This window comes from Nipponia nippon, unplaced genomic scaffold (genome assembly GCF_047370975.1).
Source record: "Nipponia nippon isolate SJK-2023a ecotype South Korea unplaced genomic scaffold, ASM4737097v1 scaffold_32, whole genome shotgun sequence".
Classification (NCBI taxonomy): domain Eukaryota; kingdom Metazoa; phylum Chordata; class Aves; order Pelecaniformes; family Threskiornithidae; genus Nipponia; species Nipponia nippon.
The window spans coordinates 3,411,215-3,434,922 of NW_028262350.1; the positions used below are offsets into that span (position 1 = coordinate 3,411,215).

General features: G+C 52.8%; 1 protein-coding gene across 1 annotated transcript; it reads right to left on the reverse strand.

Moving 5' to 3' along the window:
• Window positions 1–4,895: 4,895 nt before the first annotated feature.
• On the reverse strand, window positions 4,896–6,679 carry HOXB13 (homeobox B13). Its single transcript, XM_087770600.1, has 2 exons — window positions 6,061–6,679; window positions 4,896–5,158 (listed from the first exon to the last, which is right to left on the reverse strand). Exons 1-2 carry the CDS (start codon window positions 6,677–6,679, stop codon window positions 4,896–4,898), a joined length of 882 nt encoding a protein of 293 aa, XP_087626726.1.
• Between the last annotated feature and the right edge of the window lie 17,029 nt (window positions 6,680–23,708).

Genomic DNA, 23,708 nt, shown 5'->3' on the forward strand with positions numbered 1-23,708 from the left:
GCAGGAGCGAAATGGGTTTGAGTGCGAACGAACAAAAACCCATTAGAGAACCACGACTGTATTAAATTTCAGCTCGGAAAATTGAGATATTTCTCACTTGGACGCTTACTTCTGTAGATCAGAGCAAAAAGCCTAACGGGAAGAATGCTTTAGTTGCTGTTTAGGGAATGTTTCATCCCAATGGCACTGCCAGAGTGGTGTGGGACCCATCAATGGCGAGTCTGCTTGCGAACAATAAAGCCGTTTAATTTTTTTCTTTTATTTTTTAATTTTATAAAAAGCAATTAAGTCATCTAGCAGAGAAAGATAACATTGATTCCCTCGGAAAATAAATTATATTTTGCCTTTGTACAGAGTGTAACACTATACTATATCGAAAAGGCATTTCCCTGGCAGTGCTTTAGCTTAACGAATTTCATTTTAAATTTATTGGATGTAACTACAGTGAGGAGTTTTCCTGGTTTGTTTACAGGTCCAACACTGCATGGTGATGCACAGCAGCGCACACACTAAGAGACCACGGCGTCTCAGGGTCTGAACAAAAAATAATACGAGTCAAAAATCTAAAAAGAAAGAGACGCAGAGCTCCCTTTTATATCGTTTTTTAGTTTTGGACTCAGATTAGGAAACAAATGGAGTGAGGACGTGAAATTGTACCTTTGATTCTGCTGAAGGAGACGCGGGGAAAGGGAGCGCGGTCTGAGGTCCCTGTTAATGACATCCCGTCAAGATGCTTGTAAGACCCAAGAATGTTTACAACGTGGGCTCAAGTTCAATGACAAAATGCTTTGAAGGGGAAAGGGGAAGAAAAAAAAAAAAAAAAAGGCAGCCCAGACACTTTGTGCAGTGGGCATGAACTTGAACAAAAGAAAGGAGTCAAAGGCTGGGGAAGGGGGGGAGGCGTGAAGGAAGGACTCGGAGGAGAGGTGTCCCCACTGCGCCTCCGCTGCCTTTCCAGGCCGTAGGTGGGTCCTTGGAACTTTTAATTTGATTTAGGGGGAAAAAAAGGAGGGGAAAAAGGGAAGGGAAGGGAAGGGAAGGGAAGGGAAGGGAAGGGAAGGGAAGGGAAGGGAAGGGAAGGGAAGGGAAGGGAAGGGAAGGAGAAAGGAGGGAGGAGAGGAGAGGAGAGGAGAGGAGAGGAGAGGAGAGGAGAGGAGAGGAGAGGAGAGGAGAGGAGAGGAGAGGAGAGGAGAGGAGAGGAGAGGAGAGGAGAGGAGAGGAGAGGAGAGGAGAGGAGAGGAGAGGAGAGGAGAGGAGAGAAGAGAAGAGAAGAGAAGAGAAGAGAAGAGAAGAGAAGAGAAGAGAAGAGAAGAGAAGAGAAGAGAAGAGAAGAGAAGAGAAGAGAAGAGAAGAGAAGAGAAGAGAAGAGAAGAGAAGAGAAGAGAAGAGAAGAGAAGAGAAGAGAAGAGAAGAGAAGAGAAGAGAAGAGAAGAAGAAGAAGAAGAGAAGAAGAAGAGAAGAGAAGAGAAGAGAAGAGAAGAGAAGAGAAGAGAAGAGAAGAGAAGAGAAGAGAAGAGAAGAGAAGAGAAGAGAAGAGAAGAGAAGAGAAGAGAAGAGAAGAGAAGAGGAAGGATGCCAGCATGGTGCGTGCCCCACCTCGGGGCAGGGCAGCCGGCGGATGAAGGTGCCTCTCCAGTGACTTCGTTTTAAACACAATTTTCTTACTAAAACCATACCAGAGGCCCCCATCACCCCCCCACCGCCCACCCGGGACCTCCCAAGGCTGCCCTGCCCCGGGTTTGGGGCTGCTCTGCCCCGGGTTTGGGGCTGCTCTGCCCCGGGGTTTGGGGCTGCTCTGCCCCGGGGTTTGGGGCTGCTGTGCCCCGGGTTTTGGAGCTGCTCTGCCCCGGGGTTTGGGGCTGCTGTGCCCCGGGTTTGGGGCTGCTCTGCCCCGGGTTTTCTGAGTTTCAAGTTCAACGGCAAAGGGAGGGGGCGGGAGCCTTCACCTGGCCCGGCGCCCCCCGGCAGCGGCTCCTTCCCGGCGTTTTACGAGGATGTCGGGCCCTTCTCGCCCTTTGCTGAGGCCGCCGTGTGAAGGTTTTACAGCTCTCCCCGAGACTCTCCTCCTCCCCTTCCCATCTGCATTTTCCGCCTCGGATTCGGGGCTGGAGCTGAGGACAGAGATTGGGGGCGGGGGGTGTCACGTCTCCCAGTTTCAGCCCAGTTTCCCACTGGAACAGGGATCCTAATTGGGCTGGAGGTGCCTGGGGGTTTCCAGCCGTTCCAGTGAGGGTTTGGGGACATCGGGGAAAGATCTCGAGATGGGGAAAAAAAAGATGGGAAAAAGAAACATCTCACTAAAAGGATTAACCCTTAACGTGCCATAGAGGGGAGCTCTAAGAGGAGCGTCCCTTCCAAACCCGAAAACAGACCGGGTTTATTTTGAAGTCGCGCTCAAATAGGGGCCATGGGAGACCACAACCGGATTTCTTTTATTTTATTGGATTATTTGCTTTTCTTTGGGGGACATCCGAGGGGCTTCCTCCTGCTAGGTAAAGCCGCTTCTGCTTTGCGGCCCTTAGAGACGCACCGAAATCAGGGGGAGACGGTTCATTACTGGTAACACAGAGGGAAAGAAAAGGAGATTTGGAGCTTGCCCTCCACCCGCCCGCTCGGGGAAGCCAGGCAAACCTTCCCAGCCGCTTCCCAGCGCGGGGGAACGGGGGCTCCGGCCGGTGCCGCCGGGCCTCGGGGCCGGGATCCTCCCTCCGGGCCAGAAATGGAGAAAATAAACCCGAATTGGTTCAAAGCCGAGTAATTCAGAGCAGGATCCGGACTGGGAAGAGCAAAGCGTAACCGGTCCCTGCACGACAGCGCTGCCGCCCGTGCTCCCGCTGCCGGGGGCCCCGCCACCGCTGCCAGGGGCCGGGGCAGCGCTAGAGGCGAGCGCGGGGACCTGTAGGAGAGCGTTATAGGCGAGCGCGGGGACCTATAGCCCGCGCTGGGCCCGCAGCCGCGGAGCCGCGCGGTTTCCTACGCGCTCCTGCGCTCGCACTGCCCGCACCGCCCCGGTTCCTCCTTTTTTCGGTTTTGGTTTTTTTTTTTTTGGACCGGAGCGGCCGTCGCGGAGCCTCCCCGCAGCCCCGACGGCTCCCCCCCCCGGGGCGGGATCCGTTACGTCTGCCCCACCGCCCCCGCTTACGTCACCTCTCGGAACGCTCAGCCCGAGAGCCATTGGCTGTGCCTCTCCCGGAGCTTCTGGCGTCAGGCGTGACGTCACGGGCGAGTGACGCCCGCCCAGGCGGGGAAAGGCTGCACCCCGGGGTGCCGCCGGCACCTCCGGCAAAGCGCGGGGCGAAAATGGCTGGGGAAAACGAGGAAAAATGGGGAAAACGAGGAAAAACGGGGAAAAAACCGGGGAAAGCGCGCCCGGCTCGGCTCCGCTCCCCGCCGGGAGCCTGCTGGAAGCCAGAGCCTGCCCAAGCCTAAAATATTTCATAAATACGTCACTAACCGAGAACGAAATCACTATTTCAACTTGTCATTATTTAGGGCACGCTGCAGTTTAACGCTTCGAATTTCTAAAAGAAAGAAGAGGCGGGGGGAAAAGCGCAATTTTTCGTTTGTGGGAATCGCTGTTTTGGAGTTTCTTCGCCCTTTGAGAGGCTTTTGGGGGTCTCCGGGCAGGTTCAGGCGCGGGGCTGCCCTGAGCCACCCAGGCGTTCAACAAAGAGCTTGTGTGTGAGCTCGGCGTCGGGCACCGGGCGCTGCCCTGCGGCTGCAAATAACCGCGAAGAGCGGAGAAAAGCGCCTGTTCGCCTCTGTTTGCTTTACCCTATTTATTCTGCTGTAAAGGATGGCGACGTTTCTTAATACGAACCAAGACCATTTAGTGTTATACGGGGTTATCTCAGCACACGCCACGAACCGTGCCGCTGTAATTCCGCGTTAGCAGGAGAAGGAAAATGCGTGTACAAATACACGTATATTAGCACAAACGAAAGCGCGTATGGAATTATACAAATTGCATTTACCGGTACCAAAATATAGGCATGAATATACATATGAGTATGTATGTTCGTACGTATACAAACACGTGTATATACACCTTTATCTGAGTATATATTTATAGCCACACATCCAGTACTATATTGCATGTATACGTGCATACGTTTGGGTAGCTGGGTATATATAAACACACGACCACAAATATCGTATATGAGAAAAGGTAAAATAATGCTTATTGCTAAATACGTGCATGTGCATACGTATACGTATATTTTATATATAACCGCGCAAAAACGTAGTACGTGCCTTCATAAATGTGTGCCTACGGGTACATATGTGGCATACGCATATACTGTACATTCACGCAAACCCGCGCGTTTATGCGAACAATTCACCTGTGTTTCTCTATGACACACCGGACTGCATTTATTCTCCCTTAGACGCGCATTTTGATACTTCTGCCTGTAATTAAGGAGATTTTTTGTTTTCCTGCTAGAAGTGCGGCTTCTCGTTTCTAAAGACCGAATTCCCTGTGCCCCCCCCGGCCGGCCCCGCCGCACGCAGGCCAGCCGGGAGCTGCGTATTGGGGTGAATTAATGCAATTCAACAGGTTTTTTTCTTGGTGTTTTTTTGTTTGGTTTTGTTTTTTTTTTAAAGCGCTCTGAGGGTGCGGTGCAAACCGAAGCGGAGGGAGCACGACGTGGCAAGGCAAGAGCAAACTGTCCAGAGTCCTGTGCTGCAGGGCGGGCAGGGACGGGGCATCCCCGGGCTCGGGGGCGGCGGGGAGCGGAGCCCGGCCCCTGCGCTGCCCCGGCCGGCGGGGACGGCCCGGCCCGGCCCGGCCGCCGCTCGCTCCCGCCGCTCTCGGTACCGGAGCCTCCCCCGGGGGGGGGGGGGGGGCGCACACACAGACGGGGACCCCCTCGAGGCTTGCGGTGGCCGTGTCCTCACGGGGTGCTGCTGCTGCTGCTGCTTTTGATTTTGGCGACGACTTTTTTCTCTTTCACTCGCCTGTTCTGGAACCAGATGGTGATCTGTCGCTCCGTGAGGTTGGTGGCGGCGGAGATCTTCCTCCTCTTGTCGCGGGTGATGAATTTGCTGCTGGCGTACTCCTTCTCCAGCTCCTTCAGCTGCCCCTTGCTGTACGGCACCCTCTTCTTGCGGCCCCGGCGGAAGGAGCAGCCGTCGGGGGGCAGCTGCCCGGCCGAGTCTGGGCGGGGGGAGACGGGGCTGAGCGGGGCCGGGGGAGCCCCACGAGGGGTCCCCCCCACCCTGCACCCCCCCACCCTGCACCCACTTCCCACCGCCTTTCCCTGCAAGCAGCACCCTCGTTCCCTGCTCCCCGCATTTCATCCCTCCAGCCTCCCTGACAGCGATGATATTTAAAGATATTTAAGTTGTATCCTCCCCATTGATATTTAAAGGTTGTTTTTCTTCCCTGAATTTATTATTATTTTGGGGGGCGGAGAAACCCAGGTATTGGCAAAACCCCGCCGTGGGTGAGACCCGCGCTAACACCCGCGTACTCGCTCCGCCGTTTGGGCGCGGTCGTTGCGCGGCCGAGCAGGGCCGGGGCCGAGCTCGATCCCAGCGGCGTGGCGTGGGCGGGGGTGCGTGGGAAGGGTCCCCCCCGCTCACGGCCCTGCGCCGTGGGGGCCCTCCGCACCCCCACCCCCTTTACCGCAGCCCGGTTCCGAGGGCTGCTGCCGGGCTGCGGCTGGCCGGTGCCCCAACCCGGGCAGTATCACCGCCCCAGCCCGGGCAGTATCACCGCCCCAACCCGGGCAGTATCACCGCCCCAGCCCGGGCGGTATCACCGCCCGAACCGGGGCAGTATCACCGCCCCAACCCGGGCAGTATCACGCCCCAACCCGGGCAGTATCACCGCCTGCCTCCCTGCTCGGAGGGCGACGAGTTGCAAAGGGCAGTGTTAATCTAAAGTATTATTTTTTGAAGCCTACCTACCGGCTAATTTGGGCTGGCTCCCAGGCATTGCTGGACGGCAGGAGCAGCTCCCCATTATTTTAAGCCTTGGTCCGTCCCCCTCCGATGCACCCCCCCCCAACCCCCTCCCCTCTCCAGCCCCTCGCAGCCCCAGCACCGGGACTTTACCTGCAAAGGCGGATTTCAGGAGGTAGCCGGCCTGGCCCTGCTCTTTGGGGCAGCACATCTGGCTGCTCCAGCCACCGCCCAGAGCCCACGGCTGATGGTAACCGTCCACGGGCAGCAGAGTCTCATGCCGGGCCTCCCCCGGTCCGCCCAGCCCCGGTACCACCGACACGTCCAGGTAACCGGCCACGGGCTGGTAAGGGGCCCCGTAGCCGGGGTAGAAAGCGAACTCGGCGGGGCGGCTCTGGAAGTCCTCGCTGCCGGCGGGGGGGTCCAGGTACTTCTCGGCGGGGAAGGGGCCCGGGGCCGGGCCGGCTTTCAGGGCGCTGCGGGAGACGCGGCAGGAGTAGTAGCCGCTGCCGAAGTATCCGTAGGGCAGCGGGGCGGCGGCGGCGGGGCCCGGCGGGGCGGCCGGGGGCGGCGGCGGGGCGGCGGGGCACGGCTTGGGCGGCTCGGCCGGTCCCTCCGCCGGGAAGCCGGGGTTCATCCCGGGGGGAGGCGAAGGACCGGCGAGGGCCGGGGGGGGAGGCGGCAGCAGCCCCCTGCCCTGGCCGCCCGCGAAGCCGCCGGCTGCCAGGAGCCCCTCCAGGCCCGGGGGGCCGCGGGGCTCCGGGGGCTGCATGGGGGGCGGCTCGGGGGCCGGGGCATGGGGAGAGCCTGCTCGGCAGCACCCGGGCACTGCCCGAGGGGGGTCCCCGGATCTTTTTAAAAGGCTGCGAGCTGCCGAGAGCTGCCTTTCCCCGCCGGGCTGCCCTGACGCAACGGCCGGGGGCTGCCTCATTGGCTGCCGCTCGGGGGGAAAAGGACGGAGAAGGAGGAAAAAAACCCAACCCCACACAAAAAAACCTCCAGCCCCAATAAACCCTGGCTGCAGAAATTGCGAAAATGCTTTTATTGCAGTGGGAGGAGGAGGGGGACCCCCCCGCACGTGACGGGCGGGTACAGGGGGGCGGCTCTTGCGCTGCATCTTGCCAAAAAAAAAAAAAGGGGGGGGGGGATGGGGGGGACGAGGGGAGGGAGGGGAAGGGGAGGGAGGATCACAAACGGTGCGGAGGAGCAGTCCCCGGTGGAAAAATCCGGGCTCAGATTAAAACCACCTTTTTTCCTTTTTTTTTGGGGGGGTGTCGGTGTGACCCCTTCTTCCCACGCAGGTCCGGGGGCTTCTCCCCTGGGAAAAACCCCGGCCCGGCCCCAGGAGAGCCGCGGACCCCCCTCGTCCCAGCGGGGCGATGGCGGGCAGCCGTGGGGCAGCGGTGACCCCTGGGACGGGGCCTCCCCTCCGCCGGCCCCGCTCCCGGCCCCTGCGCGGGGGCTTCAGCCCCACTTTCAGCTGCAAAATGCCAAAACCTGTATCCCTGGGGAGAGGGACACAGGATGGCCCTAAAAGCAAGGAGAGAGGGGATCCCCGGTACCCCCAAAAAATAACTGCAAAGGGGGGGGAAACAATCGGCTTGCACACAGCTACTGCCACGCACGGCGCTGGTGTGGCCCTGGGTCTGCAGGTCAGTGCGGACCCCGGCTAAGAAGCATCCCAAAGGGAAAGAGTTTGGAAAAGAGGGGTGGGAAAACACTCCAGAGAGCCCCTTTGGGGTCCAGGAGCCGCAGACAGATGGGGAGCCGGACAGAAGCGGGGAAGGACAGATGGACGTGGCAATGAGGGGCTACATGGGCCTGGAAAAGTTTGGGGTAAATACGGCGAGGCCTGTGCCTATGTGCGTGCTAATAAATGATTCAGGTACGCACGGTTTTAATCTTCTGTACACATGGGACAAACACACACAGCCGTGTTTTTCTTGCCTTTTTCTCTCTGGTTTCCCCCCAAGGCCTTGTCGGAGGAAAAGCTTTGCCGGGATTCCCCCAAAGGCAGCTTGGGCTCACGCCTGCTTTCCTTCGTGCAAAGAAAGCGAGAGATTTCTGCTTTCTGACTCTCAAATCACAAGAAAAATTCTCCTTCTGCCACGTCTTTGGGCCACCAAAGCAACGACTCATCCGTCCAGAGGAGCCGCGACTGTTTGACACCTCGGGACAGAAATCGCGACAGTGTTGGACACCTCGGGACAGAAATCCCGACAGAAAAGAGGGGTTAAAAGCGATGATGGCGAAGCTGGCCCAGGCGGGGAAAAGCCCCGTTTCGGCTCCTTCCAGCCCCGCAGGCCCGCAGGGGCTTTGCCCCGGGCTGGCTCAGGGTCCCCTCTGCTCCCCGGCCTCTCCCAGGGAAACGAAGACATCGCGAAGCTGCCTCTTTGCTCCGCTGTCCCTCTCATCCCCTAAAAATCCCGGAGTTTCACCAAAACCGACGATTTTCTTTTTCTGGAAAACAACCCCAAACTAATAATAAAAAAAAATCCGTGTGTTTTCAGCCTTCACCTTTCCCATTTCAAAGCTCCTTTCTTCCCTTTCCGTAGTTTAACGACTGCACTCCTTCTTTGATGCCCTTTTTATTCTCCTCCGCTCCCCGTTTGCTTTGAACCAGCCCCTAACCGGGGCACGGCGGCCGCGGCGGGCGGCCCGGTGTTTGCCGGCGGGGCCGCAGCTCCCCCGCCTCTCACCCCGCTGCCTTCTCAGAAAGGTCGGGCTTAAATCCGGAGGTCAAGGCCAAGTTGAATGTTAAAAGCCTGTCGACTTCGGGGCTTCGCCGTGGCGGCGGCCGTCGGGGCTGCCCCGGCCCCGCCGCCCCACGGAGCGCCCACGGCGGCGGGGAGAGCTCGGTCCCCGCGGCGGCTCTGCGGGGAGAAGCTCCCGAGATGTCCCGGCTTGAGGCTGGAGCGGGATCCGCCGACAGAGCGACTTGCTGCAGCTTTTCCTGGTAGTTTGTGTCACTTTATTTCCTTTTATTAGTATTATTTTTTAATCCGAGCGGGGGGAAAAAAAAAAGGAGTGGGATCCACCGGCACAGACGCCCCGATGTGGAGGGTAGGGAACCTCCGATTTATGGAAATATGATTTTATTCCCTTTCCCAAGGACACCTCGGGCTCTGCCCCGGCGGGAGCAGCCTCGGGGGGGCGGGGGGGGGGAATTCACCTTTTGCACCCCAAAACCCCCCTGCACTTGGGCGAATTTCTGGAGAGGCGTTACCGGTTTCCGAAATTGCAGCGTACCTCGTGCTTTTCAGACCGCGCTTCCCTGCCGTTCATCTTCTCTCTGACACCGTCGGCAATTTTCGAGCAGACTTTGCCGTGGAAATAATTTAAAACGCGGCTTCCAACCCGGTATTAAGATTTCCGTTCTTTGACAATTTTACGGAGAAAATGTCAGTATACTATTGAAGGTCACAACAAAGCGAGAGGAACGGGGTTATTTTAAAGGAAAAAACGGATTTCTTTTACTAGTTCCTCTCTCCTCCCTGTGATCGGGCTTAAAATTATCAAATGCGCTTATGAGTTTGCAACTATTGTTTTATTCTATTCTCGATAGGATCCGTTTAATATTTATACCATCTGGAATCCAAAAAAGCTGAGGAATAACTTTTTAACAGTCTGTGATTTTTTTAAGCAATTGAATTTGAGGCCGTCGTTACAAAATACAAGGAAAAAACCTCAAAACCAACGCAAACCCCAAAGCAGTTTGAAGGGGGGAAAAAAATTGGAACTACTTAAAGACTTAACGTTTGGAAATAATCAATTGTTGGAAAATTGAATTCTGGGTCTGGAATGGAGCCCAGCTCTTTGGTTTCTGATTTTGGCAATATTTCTGGGAAGAAAAAATCAAATAAAAGCTAACATTTTGATCTTTTATTTCTGTTTTCTCCCTTCCCCGCCGGCCCCTCCTTCCCCGCCGGCATCCCCGGAAGGCCCCGGGATGTAGGTGCGAATATTTCTCTCCCCGATGCCTGAAGGGCCAGAATCTGTACTTTATAGCACATTTCTCGTGGATCCTTTGAACAAATCAGCTGGCATGGGAACAGAGAGCGTGGCCTGACTCCTCTTTGCTCTTTTTATCCCCGCTCCGCGCTGAAGCCCCGGCGCCGCAATCACTGCAGCGCACTTCTGACCCCCCCCCTCCTTTTGGGGTGAAATCTGGGGTGATTTCAATCTCGGGGTGTTTTGTTTAACCCGGTTCTCGCCATCCCTGCACCTCCCAAGTTTCCTCTCCCCTCCCTGGGCTTGGCTGGCGGCTCCTTCCTTGCCTTTTAGTTTCCCTTTGAGAAACCGGGGGGGCTGAGCTCCACCTCGGACCGCTCATCTCTTGCTCCTGCCAACCTGAGACCTCCAGTTTGGGTCTCTCCCTTCTGTTTGCCAAAATGGAAAATGAAACACCGTGGTGGCTTCCCAAAGGCTGAAGCCGCCGGTGCCCCCCGCTCCCAGCCCCAAACCCCGTCACTCCCTCGGAAAATGCCCCTCCGTGAGCCCCCTTCCCACCTCCTGCATCCTCCCCTGCAGCTCCGGCCTCCCCCAGCCCCAGCTCCTCGGCCAGGGAGGCTGAAACTTCAGAGGGGACCAACCCTGACCCCGCTCCTGCCTCTGGGAGAGGAAGAAGAGTGGTGGGAGCCTGCGATGGCTTTACCCACAGAGCAGAAGCCTGGGGAAAGCAGAGGGCATGTGGCCTGGGTGCAGCTCATGGAGCAAATGCTCCTGCCTGGGAGCAGAGAGACAAAATACAAATGTATTATACAACGTGTTTGTGTTTTATCTCTCTGCCTACTGCAGGCAGAGATTTTGCCCATCCTCGACCTGGAAACAGCCACATAAATGCAGCTGGGTGTCCTGGCTTGTGTTGGCTCTGCATACAATCCAGCTCTTCAACACCCTTTATTTTAAATAGAGCAAAATGTGCATCTCTGCACCCCCCCCTCCGCACCCCCCTGTACGTGTGTATCCGTGCATCCTGCACTGGGGCTGTGCATCCCGTCCATCCCGCCCAGCCGGAGCAGCCCTTGCGCCTGAGCACGTTTCCCTGTCGGCGCCGAGCCCGGCAGCGTGCGCCCATCACTGCACGCACCAGGCAGTAACTCTCTGTTCCCCAAGTTCCTGCTCAGCTAAAACAATTTATTTCAGCTGTTGTGGGAGAAAAGGGGAGTTACTTTGTGTGTGGCTTTTAAGCCCCGCTTCTGATGTTTAATTTGGTAGGAGCCGTCGGGATCCTTTGCGCTTCCCTGCTGCTGGTGGGAGCCTGCAGCCGGGCGTGGGTCCCGCAGGCAGCCGGCGAGGGGCACAGCTTGGCCACATGCATGGAGGGGCACATTTTTGGTGGAATCAGGAAGATTTTGAGGCCTGTTCTCACAAATGTCCCCTGCAGGAGGTGAAGCTGGTGGTATCCAGCCAGGGCAGGAGCAGCTCTCCCCGACGAGGCGTGTCTCTGCTGGGGTGCCCTGGGCATGGGGCAGCCTGCGGGTGGGAACCAGAGGAATCCCCTTCCCTCCTAGCATGAACTTACGGGCCAGCCTCTAAGCCGGACCGTGCCTCTGCTCCAGCGCAGCTCCGCTGCACTCGGTGGGTTGTTGCTCTCTTTTCTGATATCTCTGGTAGATCAGAGATTTCTCCCTAGGGCAGAAATCCAAACGTGAGATTTTTGTCTTTTGGACCAAGCCATTGATACGACGACCTCCACTAAGGGCCAGGCCCTAACGCACGCGCCTGGCACAATTCGTGCCCTACGCCCAGGGAAGTCTCACTGAGCTCAGTAGGATGGATCATAAATCATGGAGAGATGAGCGACGGTTGCTCCTAGTCCCAGGCTGGGCACGGAGGTGCTCGGGCCAGCAGGACAGTGACTGAGGTCCCCAGGCCTGCTGTGACCGCTACAATGGGAATTATGCCTCCTGCTATTCATGGCAAAACCTCCCCAGGCCCTTGTAACGTCTTCAGAGCAAGTAGAAGATGGGGGATCTGAACCTCCTCAGGGCAGGCACGCTGTGGAAATGCCCCACGGAGGTGTCCGGGCTGCCGCATTGCTGCTTTTCTGGCTGAATCTTCCGTGTTTCTCACCTGTACTGCAGGGAGAGATCTGCGCGTATCCAAAAAGTGGCCAGGTGCTTCATTCAGGCTTCTTCTGCCTTCCTGAGCCTGGTGGCGGATCAATAATGCCTAAAAGGAGTTACCTACAGGCACAGGACCGGGCTCAGCATCGCCCCGGCAGAGCAGAGACCATAACAAGCGTGGGGGGAGAGTTTGTGGTTAATAGATCGCCAAGAGATTACTACAAAGGCTGGAAGATGGTCCGTGCACTGCCCTCACCACTGCCATTGCCATTGCCACTGCCAGGCCAGGCCTGGGGAGGTCTCTCCTGCCTCCCCTGCCCGCTGCACTGCGGCGGAGGGTGACTGCCAGGGAGGACAGACGGATGGAGCAGGGCAAGGCACCGAGCCTCACGCCTGGACCGGCCCAGAGCTCCAGTGTACCCTGGGCTGCAGCATCGTGGGGGACAGGGCGAGACATCCCCGTCCTGGTGGGTTTTCATGCATTTTGACACATTTCTACTTATTCCGTAATTCAAGGGTTGAGAGCAGGGTCTCCTCTCTGTCCCCCCCTCAGCCCTTGAATCCAGTTTGAGATCCCAGCGTGAGGTGGGAAGAGCAACAGGGAGGGACTGAGAGCACAACACGAGATGTGCGTTGCTGGAAACACTCCGAGGCCAAACGGGGTCGGCAGAGCTCCTCTTCCCTGCTGCTGCCCTGGTTTCCTTCGCCTCCCCCGCTCACCCCGCCGGGGAGCTGGAAAGCCCCACGGTAAATCAGCGGGGCGGGCAGCGAAGCCCCCCCGGAGCATCCCCGCCGGCGGCCGCCCGTCCCCGGACCCGCTTCCCACCGCTTTCCGCCGTTTGCACCCCGCTGCCCTCCGCAGGGCCCGTGGGCGGGCCGGGAGGGCAGGGAGCCGGGCAGGGAGCCGGGCAGGGAGCCCGGTGGGTGTCCCCGGCTCTGCCCCCCGCCCCGGCGAGGCCCTGAGCGCCGGGCCCGCCCCGGCTCTCCCCGCAGGGCGCCTGGGTCCCCGCCGGGCGTGGGCGGGTGCCCGGGGGGGGAGCGGGGAGGTGGGTTTCAAAGGTCGCCTTTCCCCCCGCCTCCGTCCCCTTCCTTATTGCAGGGGCGGCGGCCGGGGGAGGAAGGCGGGGAGGGAAGGAGGCGGCCGCGGGGAGACACGCAGCCGCCTCCCGCCTCCCTCCCCGGGCTGCAGCCGGGGCTCGGGGGGCTCCGGGGGCTCGGGGGCTCCGGCGGCTCCGGGGACCTAACCAGCTTTTTAGCCTTAAGTGGAAATCGAAATCCAAATCCACGTATTTCCCGGCATTTTCAACGCTGAATTCACAGCTTCCCCGCGACACGATCCCGGCTGTCGGGACTAACTAGCCAGCTGATGCCGAATTCACTTGGGTTGGGGAATAAATGCGTTGCTGTGAATCAGACGCCCAAACGTTGCTTGCCCGAATGGTGGAAAAAAATAACGCCAAGTTTCAGTCGATGGGTGAGCGAACTGTTCGCTCACCAGAAGTGCCAGGCTCCATTAATCCCACGCGTGAACACAATGGCGGGATTGTTGGTTTACAAGAAAGACAAGGTCGGATGCTTTGTACTCTGCTTCGCAGAAACATAATTCCATCCTTTTCCAAAGGGCAAAACACAGGGAGACCGCATTACCCGACCCCGACGTTTGCAAGGGCTTTTCCTCCCGCTTTTCCAGCCGGGGAGGGACGGGGGCTCCTCTCCCCGGCCCCGCCAGGGGTGAGCCGGGATTTCTCGGGCGGTTCAAGCCCGTTGCGGTTCAAACCCCCGCAGGTTTCAGCACCCACCCGGGGGAGCCGGAGCTCGGGGCAGGGCGGCAGGAGAAGCAATTTCTGTCGGTGCAGAAATAACTGCTTTAGGGCTGAAGAAATCACGGCTGAAAAGTTTACGGCAGTTGCAGTTGAAGAAGAAGGTAGCTGTCCCTGTCTGCACCTCGGGGCTAAATCAAGGCAGCCCGGGCACCAGTCGGTGGGGGCAGAGGGACGGGGACCCCCGTTCCCTCCGAGCGGGAGAAAGGCGGTCGTACTCACGGCTCTGAACGTCCTCCTGGGAAATAAGGACGGTGGCAGAGCAGCGAGGACGTTACAGGGCTCAGACCGCAGGTCAGCAGGAGCATCGATGCCCTGAGCCTTTTTCACTCGTTTTCCCTAAAAATCAAAGAAATTCCTTCTATTTTCCCAGGCAGAGTAACACCTCGCGTCGCAAACCAGCCGGAACGATTACCACGGCCGGATCTCCACAGATCTTTATTTTTTTTGACCGAATACCTTGTTAGACCCGGTACCGGACCCGGCCGAGCCCCCCCGAGCCCGTTCCCCACCGGGCTCCGCTCCCTGCGCCTCCCGCTTTTCCCGGTGCTCGGGACACCGCAGCACGGAGCTTCCCACGGGGGCAAACGCTGCCCTCCACTCTGGCCCGTGGAGAGAGGGTAATTAAGACCCTCTAATTATAATCAAGACCCGATGTCCCTTTGAGAGCTCCCCGGAGAGGTTTAAGTAACTGAAGCGCATTTATCAATATATTACCAAGTCTACCAATATTAACATCCATCATTAAGTTAGGATTGTTAGTATCGCTACAGTAATAACTATATTGACACATACGATAATATTAGTGCGTTATAGGTATTATAATAATAATAAATAACAAAATATCATCCCGACAAGCTTTTTATTTAGTACCTGTACCCGCCTACGGGTAGGAAGCGTGCCGCCGGGGCAGCGCAGCATCGCCGGCTCTGAAAGCGCCGTCACCGAGGACCCAAATACGCATTTTTCTCTCCCGCAGTTCACGCAGCGGATGGGAAAGGTTGCTTTCCATCCCTTCCCTTAGTTCATTAGTGCGTGCCAAAACTGGAAAAGCCTCCAAACAAACAAACAAACAAAAAAACCCCAACAGCAAAGTACTGAAATAGCAGTGCAAAATAAGGAAATAATGATAAAATCGGTTAAGATTTCTTTTAAAACTTTTTTCCTCCCTTAGCCCCTGTGTTGCCGGAATTACCCTAATTCCCCCCGAACGGGAGAGGAGCTTTTCCCTTCCTCCCTCTCTGCAGTATTCCAGCGTTACCTGGTTTTTAGCTGCCCTGGGACAACGGGTGATTTTTCCTCTCCCGTTTGGGTGCCGCGGACTTTGAGGCTCCCGGGCGCCTGGCAGCCGCCGCTGGGCTTGGGGGGGTCCGTGCCCGCAGACCCCCGCGGGGCCGTGGGCTGGCAGGCGCGGACCGAGCCGCCGGAGCCCGCTCCTTCCCTCCCGCCTGGGATCGAGCTCCCACCCGCGAAGGGAGCTGCTTTGTTTTGCGTTCATTACCCGGATTATTAAAAATGAGCCCGAAGTGAAGGCGCCCCCGAGGTGCCCCCAAAGGTGCCAATATAGCCATTCATTTAGGGAGAGGTTTGTTTGTGAACGGCTCAGCTGGGACCACCGCCACGGCCACGTTGTGGTTTATTTCGGTTTCATTTTCTTCCCTTTTTCTTCTTCCCAGCAAATTTATCCTCTAGGGTCCGGGGGTCCTTGAGATCCCGGGAATGAGCAGGAGACAGACCCTTGGGTCTGGTTGGAAAAACTCCAAACTTTCCCTGTTGAATCATTCGTGTCCTCACGAAACCTTAATGGAAATGGAATAATGCTTTCCCAACCCAATTTATACCTTTTCACATCTTAATTTCCAGGCGCTCTCTACGGCTTCTTGTCCTCCAGCAAGGAGAACCAGTTTTCTTTCTTAATTATCAAACAATCAGGGGGTAAAAAAATTAAACAGATTACGGCACAGTCAGAAATAAAAAAATAAACCCCACGTGCTCGGTGTTAGGAAAGCTATATGCAAACTAGACATTTATTCTGCCATTTATTTCTGTGTGCACCTAAGTTATTTTCCCTGGTTCCCACTGACCGGTACAATCCTCTTTCCCAGCCACAGCTCTCCGTGTCTTCATGCCAGGTGTTTATGCACTGTTTGGAGCTGTCTACAGATCATGATTTCCACTCAAAAATTCCCTGTTTTAAGAATTCTGATTTTTTTAGTTGTGTGGTATTCTGAAAAGCTGAGCCACTGAAACACCCAGCGCCGAAATTCCCACAGGAGCTGGGGGTTTGGTGCGCTGGGCTGCAGGCTCGCAGCTGCACGCCTGAGCCGCCTGCCGCCTCCCCGCCGAGCCCGTCTGGAACATTTTGGTGGTCTCAGACTATCTTCTTCCTTCTCGTTTTAGTCCAATCCTTGCTGCTGATCAATACAGCCAGGGAATAACTCTGATTTCCAAAGCATAATACAGTGAAAAAACACAAAGACTCATGATGCCAGAGTTATTCACTGCCACACCGCAAAGTCCTTCAAAAAACATTTTCAGCCATTCCCTTTGACGAATGTCCTTCCAACATCGCCCAGACCAGTTTCTTTCCAGCAGAAGAGGCAGACCGTTTGCACACACTTGCACACCCATGCAGCAGCAGACTGTCTCTGGCCAGTCGTTCTCTTCCCATTTCCAAAATAATCTAGGCTTCTCAATACCTGTGCCCACATCATTTTATATTCGCCAGAAGGAGAGGCAGATCCGGGTGCTCCCTCCTTGTGTAGCCTGTACGCCACATCAGAGCGCTTCCAAAGCACCCGTCTGACAGATGGTTCACAATTAATGTTGCCTTTCCGCTGTCATTATGTACAACTTCTCCCGCTGACTAGTCACGTACCGCAAGACATCAGGCAGTGCCGGATCATTTTATGAATGCCAGGACCAATAAATGCTGCTTGCTGGTCCTCGGTGGTTGTGAGCAATGTTTCCACCCGTGTGACTGAATGCAATCACGTATTTCTGTGCCCAGGCCCCAACTGGTAAAAGCAGGGTGTGTGACATTGCCATCAGCGGCTTCATATTTTCCATTCATTACTGAACACGTGTCAGAAACGCTATCGGCTGTTGCTTAAGAAAAGAGATTAAGAAGTAAATATTGTTTCCTCATGGCTGGTTTACTGTAATCGTCTCTTCTCTTGAGCTCCCCCGTTTTTACTGCTTGTAAAGAAGACATTTTGCTTAGACCATAACGGCTGGGATCCTTTCTAAAGGTAGAGGGGTTTTATCTTGGATATTCTAAAAAATCAGTATTGGCTCCCCCTGATGCCTCCACTTCTTGGGTATAACAACCCAGGGATTTCAGACACAGTGCCTCCTCTGGCTCTGCCGTGGGGAAGGAAGTCTAGAACAGCTTCAGCAGAAAGGAGTCAGAGCCCTCCACAAGCTACATCCCTCCCTGTCTCTGCCAGAATATAAATCTTCAGATATATGTTGTAATGAAAGAAGCCATCCCATATGCACTGGAACTAATTAAACCCCAATCACATGTTCCCAACAGAGGGGATGTGCCTTGGGAGCAGCACAGCTCCTCCACGCACACAAGCGGAGGCTTGCACCTTCCTACACAGGCTGGTGGCTGGAATTACAGGGCCCTGAAAGATGCCGAGCAAATGTTTTGGCTCCTGACCTATGCTAAGCCTCTGTTATTCTGTTTTTGCTCCTATTGTTACTCGTAGTAAAGCTGGGGTGGGTATGTCTGCTGCTGCTACGCTCACGTTTCTATTTGGTACGTGGGTATATCCTGAGAGCCCTGGCCTAATCCGGCAGTGGGTTATCCACATTGCTCGTGCTGGACTGCAACAGTTTGTGGTTATGATAGGACTGTATTAAAATTGAATTAACCGATGGTCATTTGTAGGACAGAGGAGGACTGACCGGCAGCAGCTCAGCCTTAGCAGACCAGTTGTCTGAGAAGGGGCTCTCTGAACTCAACCCAAAAGGAGCAAAGGCCCCCGATGCACCATTTCTTTGGGGGAAGCAGGAAAAATCGAAGCTGAGGCTTGTTGTGCCACTAGCTCTTGAAATGAAGCTACCAGAGGACAAATATTATCTACACCAGCTGAAAAGCAATATGAATGGAAACTGATGCAATTTTCACATGCAGATAAACCCTTTAATCTCATTTTGCATAATTGTATTGTTGCAAAGGGATTATGCACTATTGAAACTACAGATATCCTCTAGCCTAGATCATTTCTCAGAGCCTTTAGTTGACAGTATTGCTGTATATAATAATTATAGCTCATGATCATCTTACTTTGCCCAGCTGTTATTGATATAACTCATCAGCCAGACGTCGTTCTAAAAACATGCTACTAATAAATGCCACTGAAACCTGCGTGCATACAAAATATGATGGAGTGAAAAATAATAAACCTGCTACAGTGAATGATCAGAACAAAGCAATAGTCACATACAGTGAGACCTGAAAGCCTTCAAGGCACAGACATTTACTGGAATTGCTTCCAAAATACACAATTCAAAGTGGGCAGAACAAAGGAGGTTTGGTTTATCTCAGCAAGGAGCCAATTTATACCAGAGAAATCAAGGAGATGGTATTTGATATTTGTACACAATGGCATATCTAAGCTATATCAGCCGTTGGCACCTCCTCAGCTCCTGAGCTCAAGCGGCAGCAAAGGAGGGGTGAGAATGTCTCTGCTTTATAACAGATGAAGCTGCCAGCCTATTCTTGCGAGGACCTTCCCCACAGAAATACCTTTTTTCCTAGCTTTCCTGTAACTCCTCTTTGCTAGCTCCCATTTCAGAGGAGTTAAAATGAAAAACTGGCATCAGCTTCCTTCTGCCAATTTGGCTTTTAAGCGGGAAGCGCTGAAAAGTCAGCACCGTCCTGCCTCTCCCCCCTGGGATGAGCAGCAGGGAAGTGGCACATGTGCGAGTGCAGATATTGTAAAACATTTCTTCCTAGCCAAATGAAGTGAAGACAACTGAACCTGCACTTGCCCTTAGCTGAAGGGCAGTGTCAAAACTTCATTTTCTTTTTGATTAACCCCCAGATTAAGTAATTTAAAGGGAAGGAAAGTGATTCTGCTGAGTGACACTAATTTCAGTCTGATTCATTTTACAGTGTTGTAAAAACAATTATGTGCCTGGCACCCTCCAGAACATTGAACACTCTTCAATAACCATCAGATCTACTGAGATGAAACTGATACAGCTTGTTAGAGCATAAACTTATTGGAAATGTGCTTTGCAGCCAGACCAAGCGGACAGTGGCTTTTTCTTTTTTTTTTTGTGTGTGTGTAATATGAGCTTGGCTGGTTTCCCTGAACTTAAACGTAAAGGTGCAGTTGCTATAGTCTCTTTTGATCAGATTTTTAAACTCTCACTTGGCACTTAATTGGATTAATGTGATTTTTCAGAAGTATTAACAATCTGTGGGATTATGTGTTAGAGGCTTTCAAAGGACTAAACGTTTGTAACGGCTTGGGACAGATTTTTAAGTATTTAGCAATTAGGTAGAAGGCAGAAATGGCCAGCTCCCACTCAATCCATTAAATAAAAAGTGCATTCCCAGTGCACGTGCTCCCTCCTGCCTAACTCACTGCTCAGGGCCGCACACAGCACATTGAAGAACTTTCAAAAAACCAGTTCTTCTGAAACTAACTGCTTTGATTTGCTGTTTCCTGGCTACATTTACAAATCTGGCCATTTTAATGCCTAACCTGATATCACTATTAAACCAAAAAAGGGAAGAATTACTTCTGTGTCCTTTTTCTTTTTCCACAGTGACACAAGACAATGAAAGACTGTACAGCTCAGAAAGTTCCTTAGGCAGACATAGAACCTCTTTTATTGAGATTCTGCTGTTGAAATAGATGACTTAGAAGAAGAATAGCTCAATGAAATTCCCTTTTCCAGAACTAAGAGGTGACTGACGGCCTGAATGTATCTGCCACCACCATGAAGGTTCACTATCAGCTCTGAGATGGTCAGAGCAAGGCTGTAGAAATCAATGTTACGGGACCTCACACTCTGTCCGTGCGTCAGCAAGAGCTAAAGCCCCTACGGGGTATCTTTGCGATCGGATCCATGCCTGTGCCATTAACGGCTGGAGCAGGAACCAAACCCAGGCTGAAGCTATCAAAATGATCTACTCCACATTGGAGAAAATGAGATTTGATTCTGTTCCTCACTCTGTGGCTCACAGAGGAAGTTCCAGAGAGGTCCAGCTGTGACACAGATGATCGTCTCTGCCAACTAGCAACAAGCGTGCCTCAGTTTCCCTATCCACAATACTGTTGTCATAACCATCTTTTCCCAATCCATTAGTGATGCTTCGCACAGACAGCGTTTCTAATATGGCATGCTTCATTTCTTCACGTATGTTTGGTTCCAGAACTGAAGGATGAAAGAAAGAGGTACTAACTGCCTTGATTGCTGCCCCTCAACCTTTAGTTATTATGCTGAAAGAGGGCTTCTCCCTTCTCCTTTGTACTCAAATATTCTTCCAGTATTTATGTCTCTGAAAAAACCCTGAAATTTCTCCCTCCACCTGCAAGCAGGTCTCCTTTCAGCTCAGAAATCCCTCTGCTTTCCACTGCGTGGGTGTTCACATGGCAGTGAATCACTGCGCTGAGAATCTAGCTACTAGAAAAAGAGCAAGGAGGCAATTCATGACCCCTTTCCAGGCTCACATAATCCTTCTCACATCGACCTGATTAACTGCGTGTCATATATGTGGTAGTTTCCAGCGACTTACATTGTACTGTATTTTTACATAGGAACAGTCCTGGAGTGGGTAGCTTAATTTCTACCAAACCTTCTATTAAAGTATATGAAAAGATTAATATTTTATTGATGCCCTGCACTGGAATTATCTTCCTTAACGCAGACACATCTGTCTCACAAGGCTAAATAGCTTGTATCAGGAGCTGATTCAAAATCAGATTGATGGTATGGACTAAATTCATTCTTGGTGCAACATTGCTGAGGTCAGTGAAATGCAGAGCATCAGCTCAGCCTATGTTACAAAATTGGCTACTCTTAAAAAGTGAGCTAAAAAAAAAGAGAGGATGAGACACTGGTTACCTTTTAATTTTGTTTCACGTTGCTATTCTGCTGGGGCAGAGGTTTTCATCCCTTGCTCAGTCAGCTGCTCACTCCCCACCTTCCCCCAGCGACTGCCCACTTTGACCAGTGCACAACTGAACAGTGAACAACTGAAGAGCGTCTGTAGCTACCTCTGCCGCAGATCTGGAAAGCGCTGTAAAGCTGTTAAAAATCACAACAACATTTTTCAGCATTTTTCTAACATAATTCCACAGGTGAAGTTCAAAGTATGAGTGCTGAACACCGAACTGGCCCAATTAACAGCAGCAGGCTCCGGACACAAGGATGAAGATCAGGCAGAATGAGGCACTGGATTATATTTGTTCTGTTGCTGGTAGAGGAAACATGAAACAATAGCCTCAAATCCTTCTTTTATCAAGGCAGATGCTTTGGACAGGGACAATGCCTCCTTATCTACAGTTTTGTTAATACGTAGTAAATAAATGTACGTTTTCTGAAATTGAGCTTGAAAAAGGAATCACCTTATCCAGTGAAGCAATTTGTCAGACACATGAGGTCTTTTTGCCTCTAATCAGATGAAAACTAGGCCAGGGAAGGGCATATCTGTGAGTAGCTGAGTGCTCTCTTAACAGGGTTAAGTGCAAAATGAATGACTCTCAATGGAGCAATAGAAACAACAAGCCCTGCCAAACCCCCAGACTTACAAGATCACAGTTGATGTTCCTCATTTTGGCCTCTTCTTCCCTTTATTCTTCATGAGCCTGAGAAGTGAGGCTCTGCTAAAGCACATTAATGGATTTATTTTTATGCTCTTTACAGTCTTGTGAAGAGTCAGAGATGTATGGGTTTGTTTTAAACATATCTTGCCCTGTGAAGAGAAAATTTTCAAGATGTGGTGCAAGCACTCAGCTGTTCAGCTGGAGTTCAGTACAGAGAACTTTTTCCCCTCGCTAACTATATCCCAGTAAGTAGATCAGACACCACACTGGCATTCTTAGCAAAGGATTTTTCACTGAGCAAAACAAGAGCTGGCAGCAATCAGATACCATCATAGCAAGCACATATACATCAAGTTCCAGTTACAACAGTTTCACGTCAGGATGCCCACAAACTCCTGACATTTCTTTTTTAAAGGCAAATTTCACTGGTCATCTATTGATGGATGTTACGTGCTAGCAAAGCTGTAAAAATGGAAGCAATTGCCAAAGAACATATTTTAAAAAAGAAACAACAAAATGGTTCTGTCAGTTCCTGATGGACAACACTGTGTACAGAAGAGAGGATCTCTCTGACTTGGGGAGACAAAAATTTTGGGAGTAGAGGTTTGCTCAAGCCCCATAAGGAAGGAAATGTAGCAATTAGCAGATTAATGGTATGTCCACACTAGAGGCTGAAGCTTTAAACAACCTAGCTCAGATTCTGGAAGCGGTATAGCTAAGGCAGAGATGCACATGCTTTGTCAGTTCTCAGTGAAGTAAATTAAAGATAGCTCAGACATTGCTTCACAAGGGGCTTCCCAAATTAGCTTGCTCCTCCATGCTACAAACCTGCATGCAGAGAGGTGTTTCGTTATTCTGGTGGTACTCGTTTATCGTTTTAAGCAACCTACGTGCCATTGCTCATAAAGACATCACGGTTTGAGACCAGCTACTCCATACTATCACTATAAGACTGCAGCACAGATCCATGCTCTGGAAATGGACTGAAATCATACAATGAAAGACAGCACACCCTTCCCCACCCGCTTGTGACACTCCTCCCACAGGTTCTATCAAACCCCTGCTTGGGACTGCTGAAGAACTTGCAAAACAGATCCCAAACCCCTCTTCCTAGCAGCATATTTGTCCTGTATTGTCTCCAGTAACGACAATGACATGATGGTCAAAGTGAAGGCAGCAGAAGCCAGCACCTTCAAGGTTTTCCCTTCTAACTATAGCTTCTACCAAGTCAACACATCATTTCTGAGACAGTTATCACAGGCTGAATATTGCTGATTAATCACCTAGCACACAAAGCAATCGGTTCCTCTCTTAGCAATGTTCAATCCTTCATTCCTAAATCACTTTAAAATTAAAATTAGGAATCTTTTGCTCTTTTGAGGCTTTGCCTTAGCATCTATAAATAGTATGCTGAGGATACAACGCTGAGTCAGAGGAAGAAAAATCACTTGCTGAGTAACTCACATCTCTCCTTACTCCAGCGTGAAGTCAAACCTAGCAAGTGATGGGGCCCAGTGAAATGCACCATTTTTCACTGAATGCAGTTCACTCCTGGCTGGCTAGCACCCGCCATTTGCAGAATACTTCTGGAAGGTGATAGCTCTTGGCCAGATAGATATTACCACCTAGTTTCGCCTCCTCCCCCTCTTCCTTTGTCCTCAAATTTATTTGTAGCTTCCGCTGTTCGTGACTTAGGACACGCTATGCTATTCTTTGCGTCAAATAGCTCTATGCTGCTGCCACAAGCCATTTAGTATTTTCATAGGGAGATTAAGGTTTTAGAGGACTGGAATTAGAAAACAGAAAAAATACTGTGAAAACAGTCCTCTTTTTCACTTGCTAATCTGACTCTCTGATCTGTTGCAGGGTGATGACCATGTATTGCATGATCTCCTGGGTCTGGGTTGGAGCTGTAGCCATCCAGTGCCTCCAAATCTTACCTGACATTTGCTAAAAATCGTACCCAGTCTGGAGCAACAGAAACACTATTGTCCAGCACATCTGAGCTCGCAGATGGGCTGAAGGAACGGGTCTGTACCACAGCCTAGGTGTAACCTCAACCACCTGTACTTGCCTAGAGTTGAACTGTGTTTGTATTGTGTGGCTCCAGGAAATGCTAA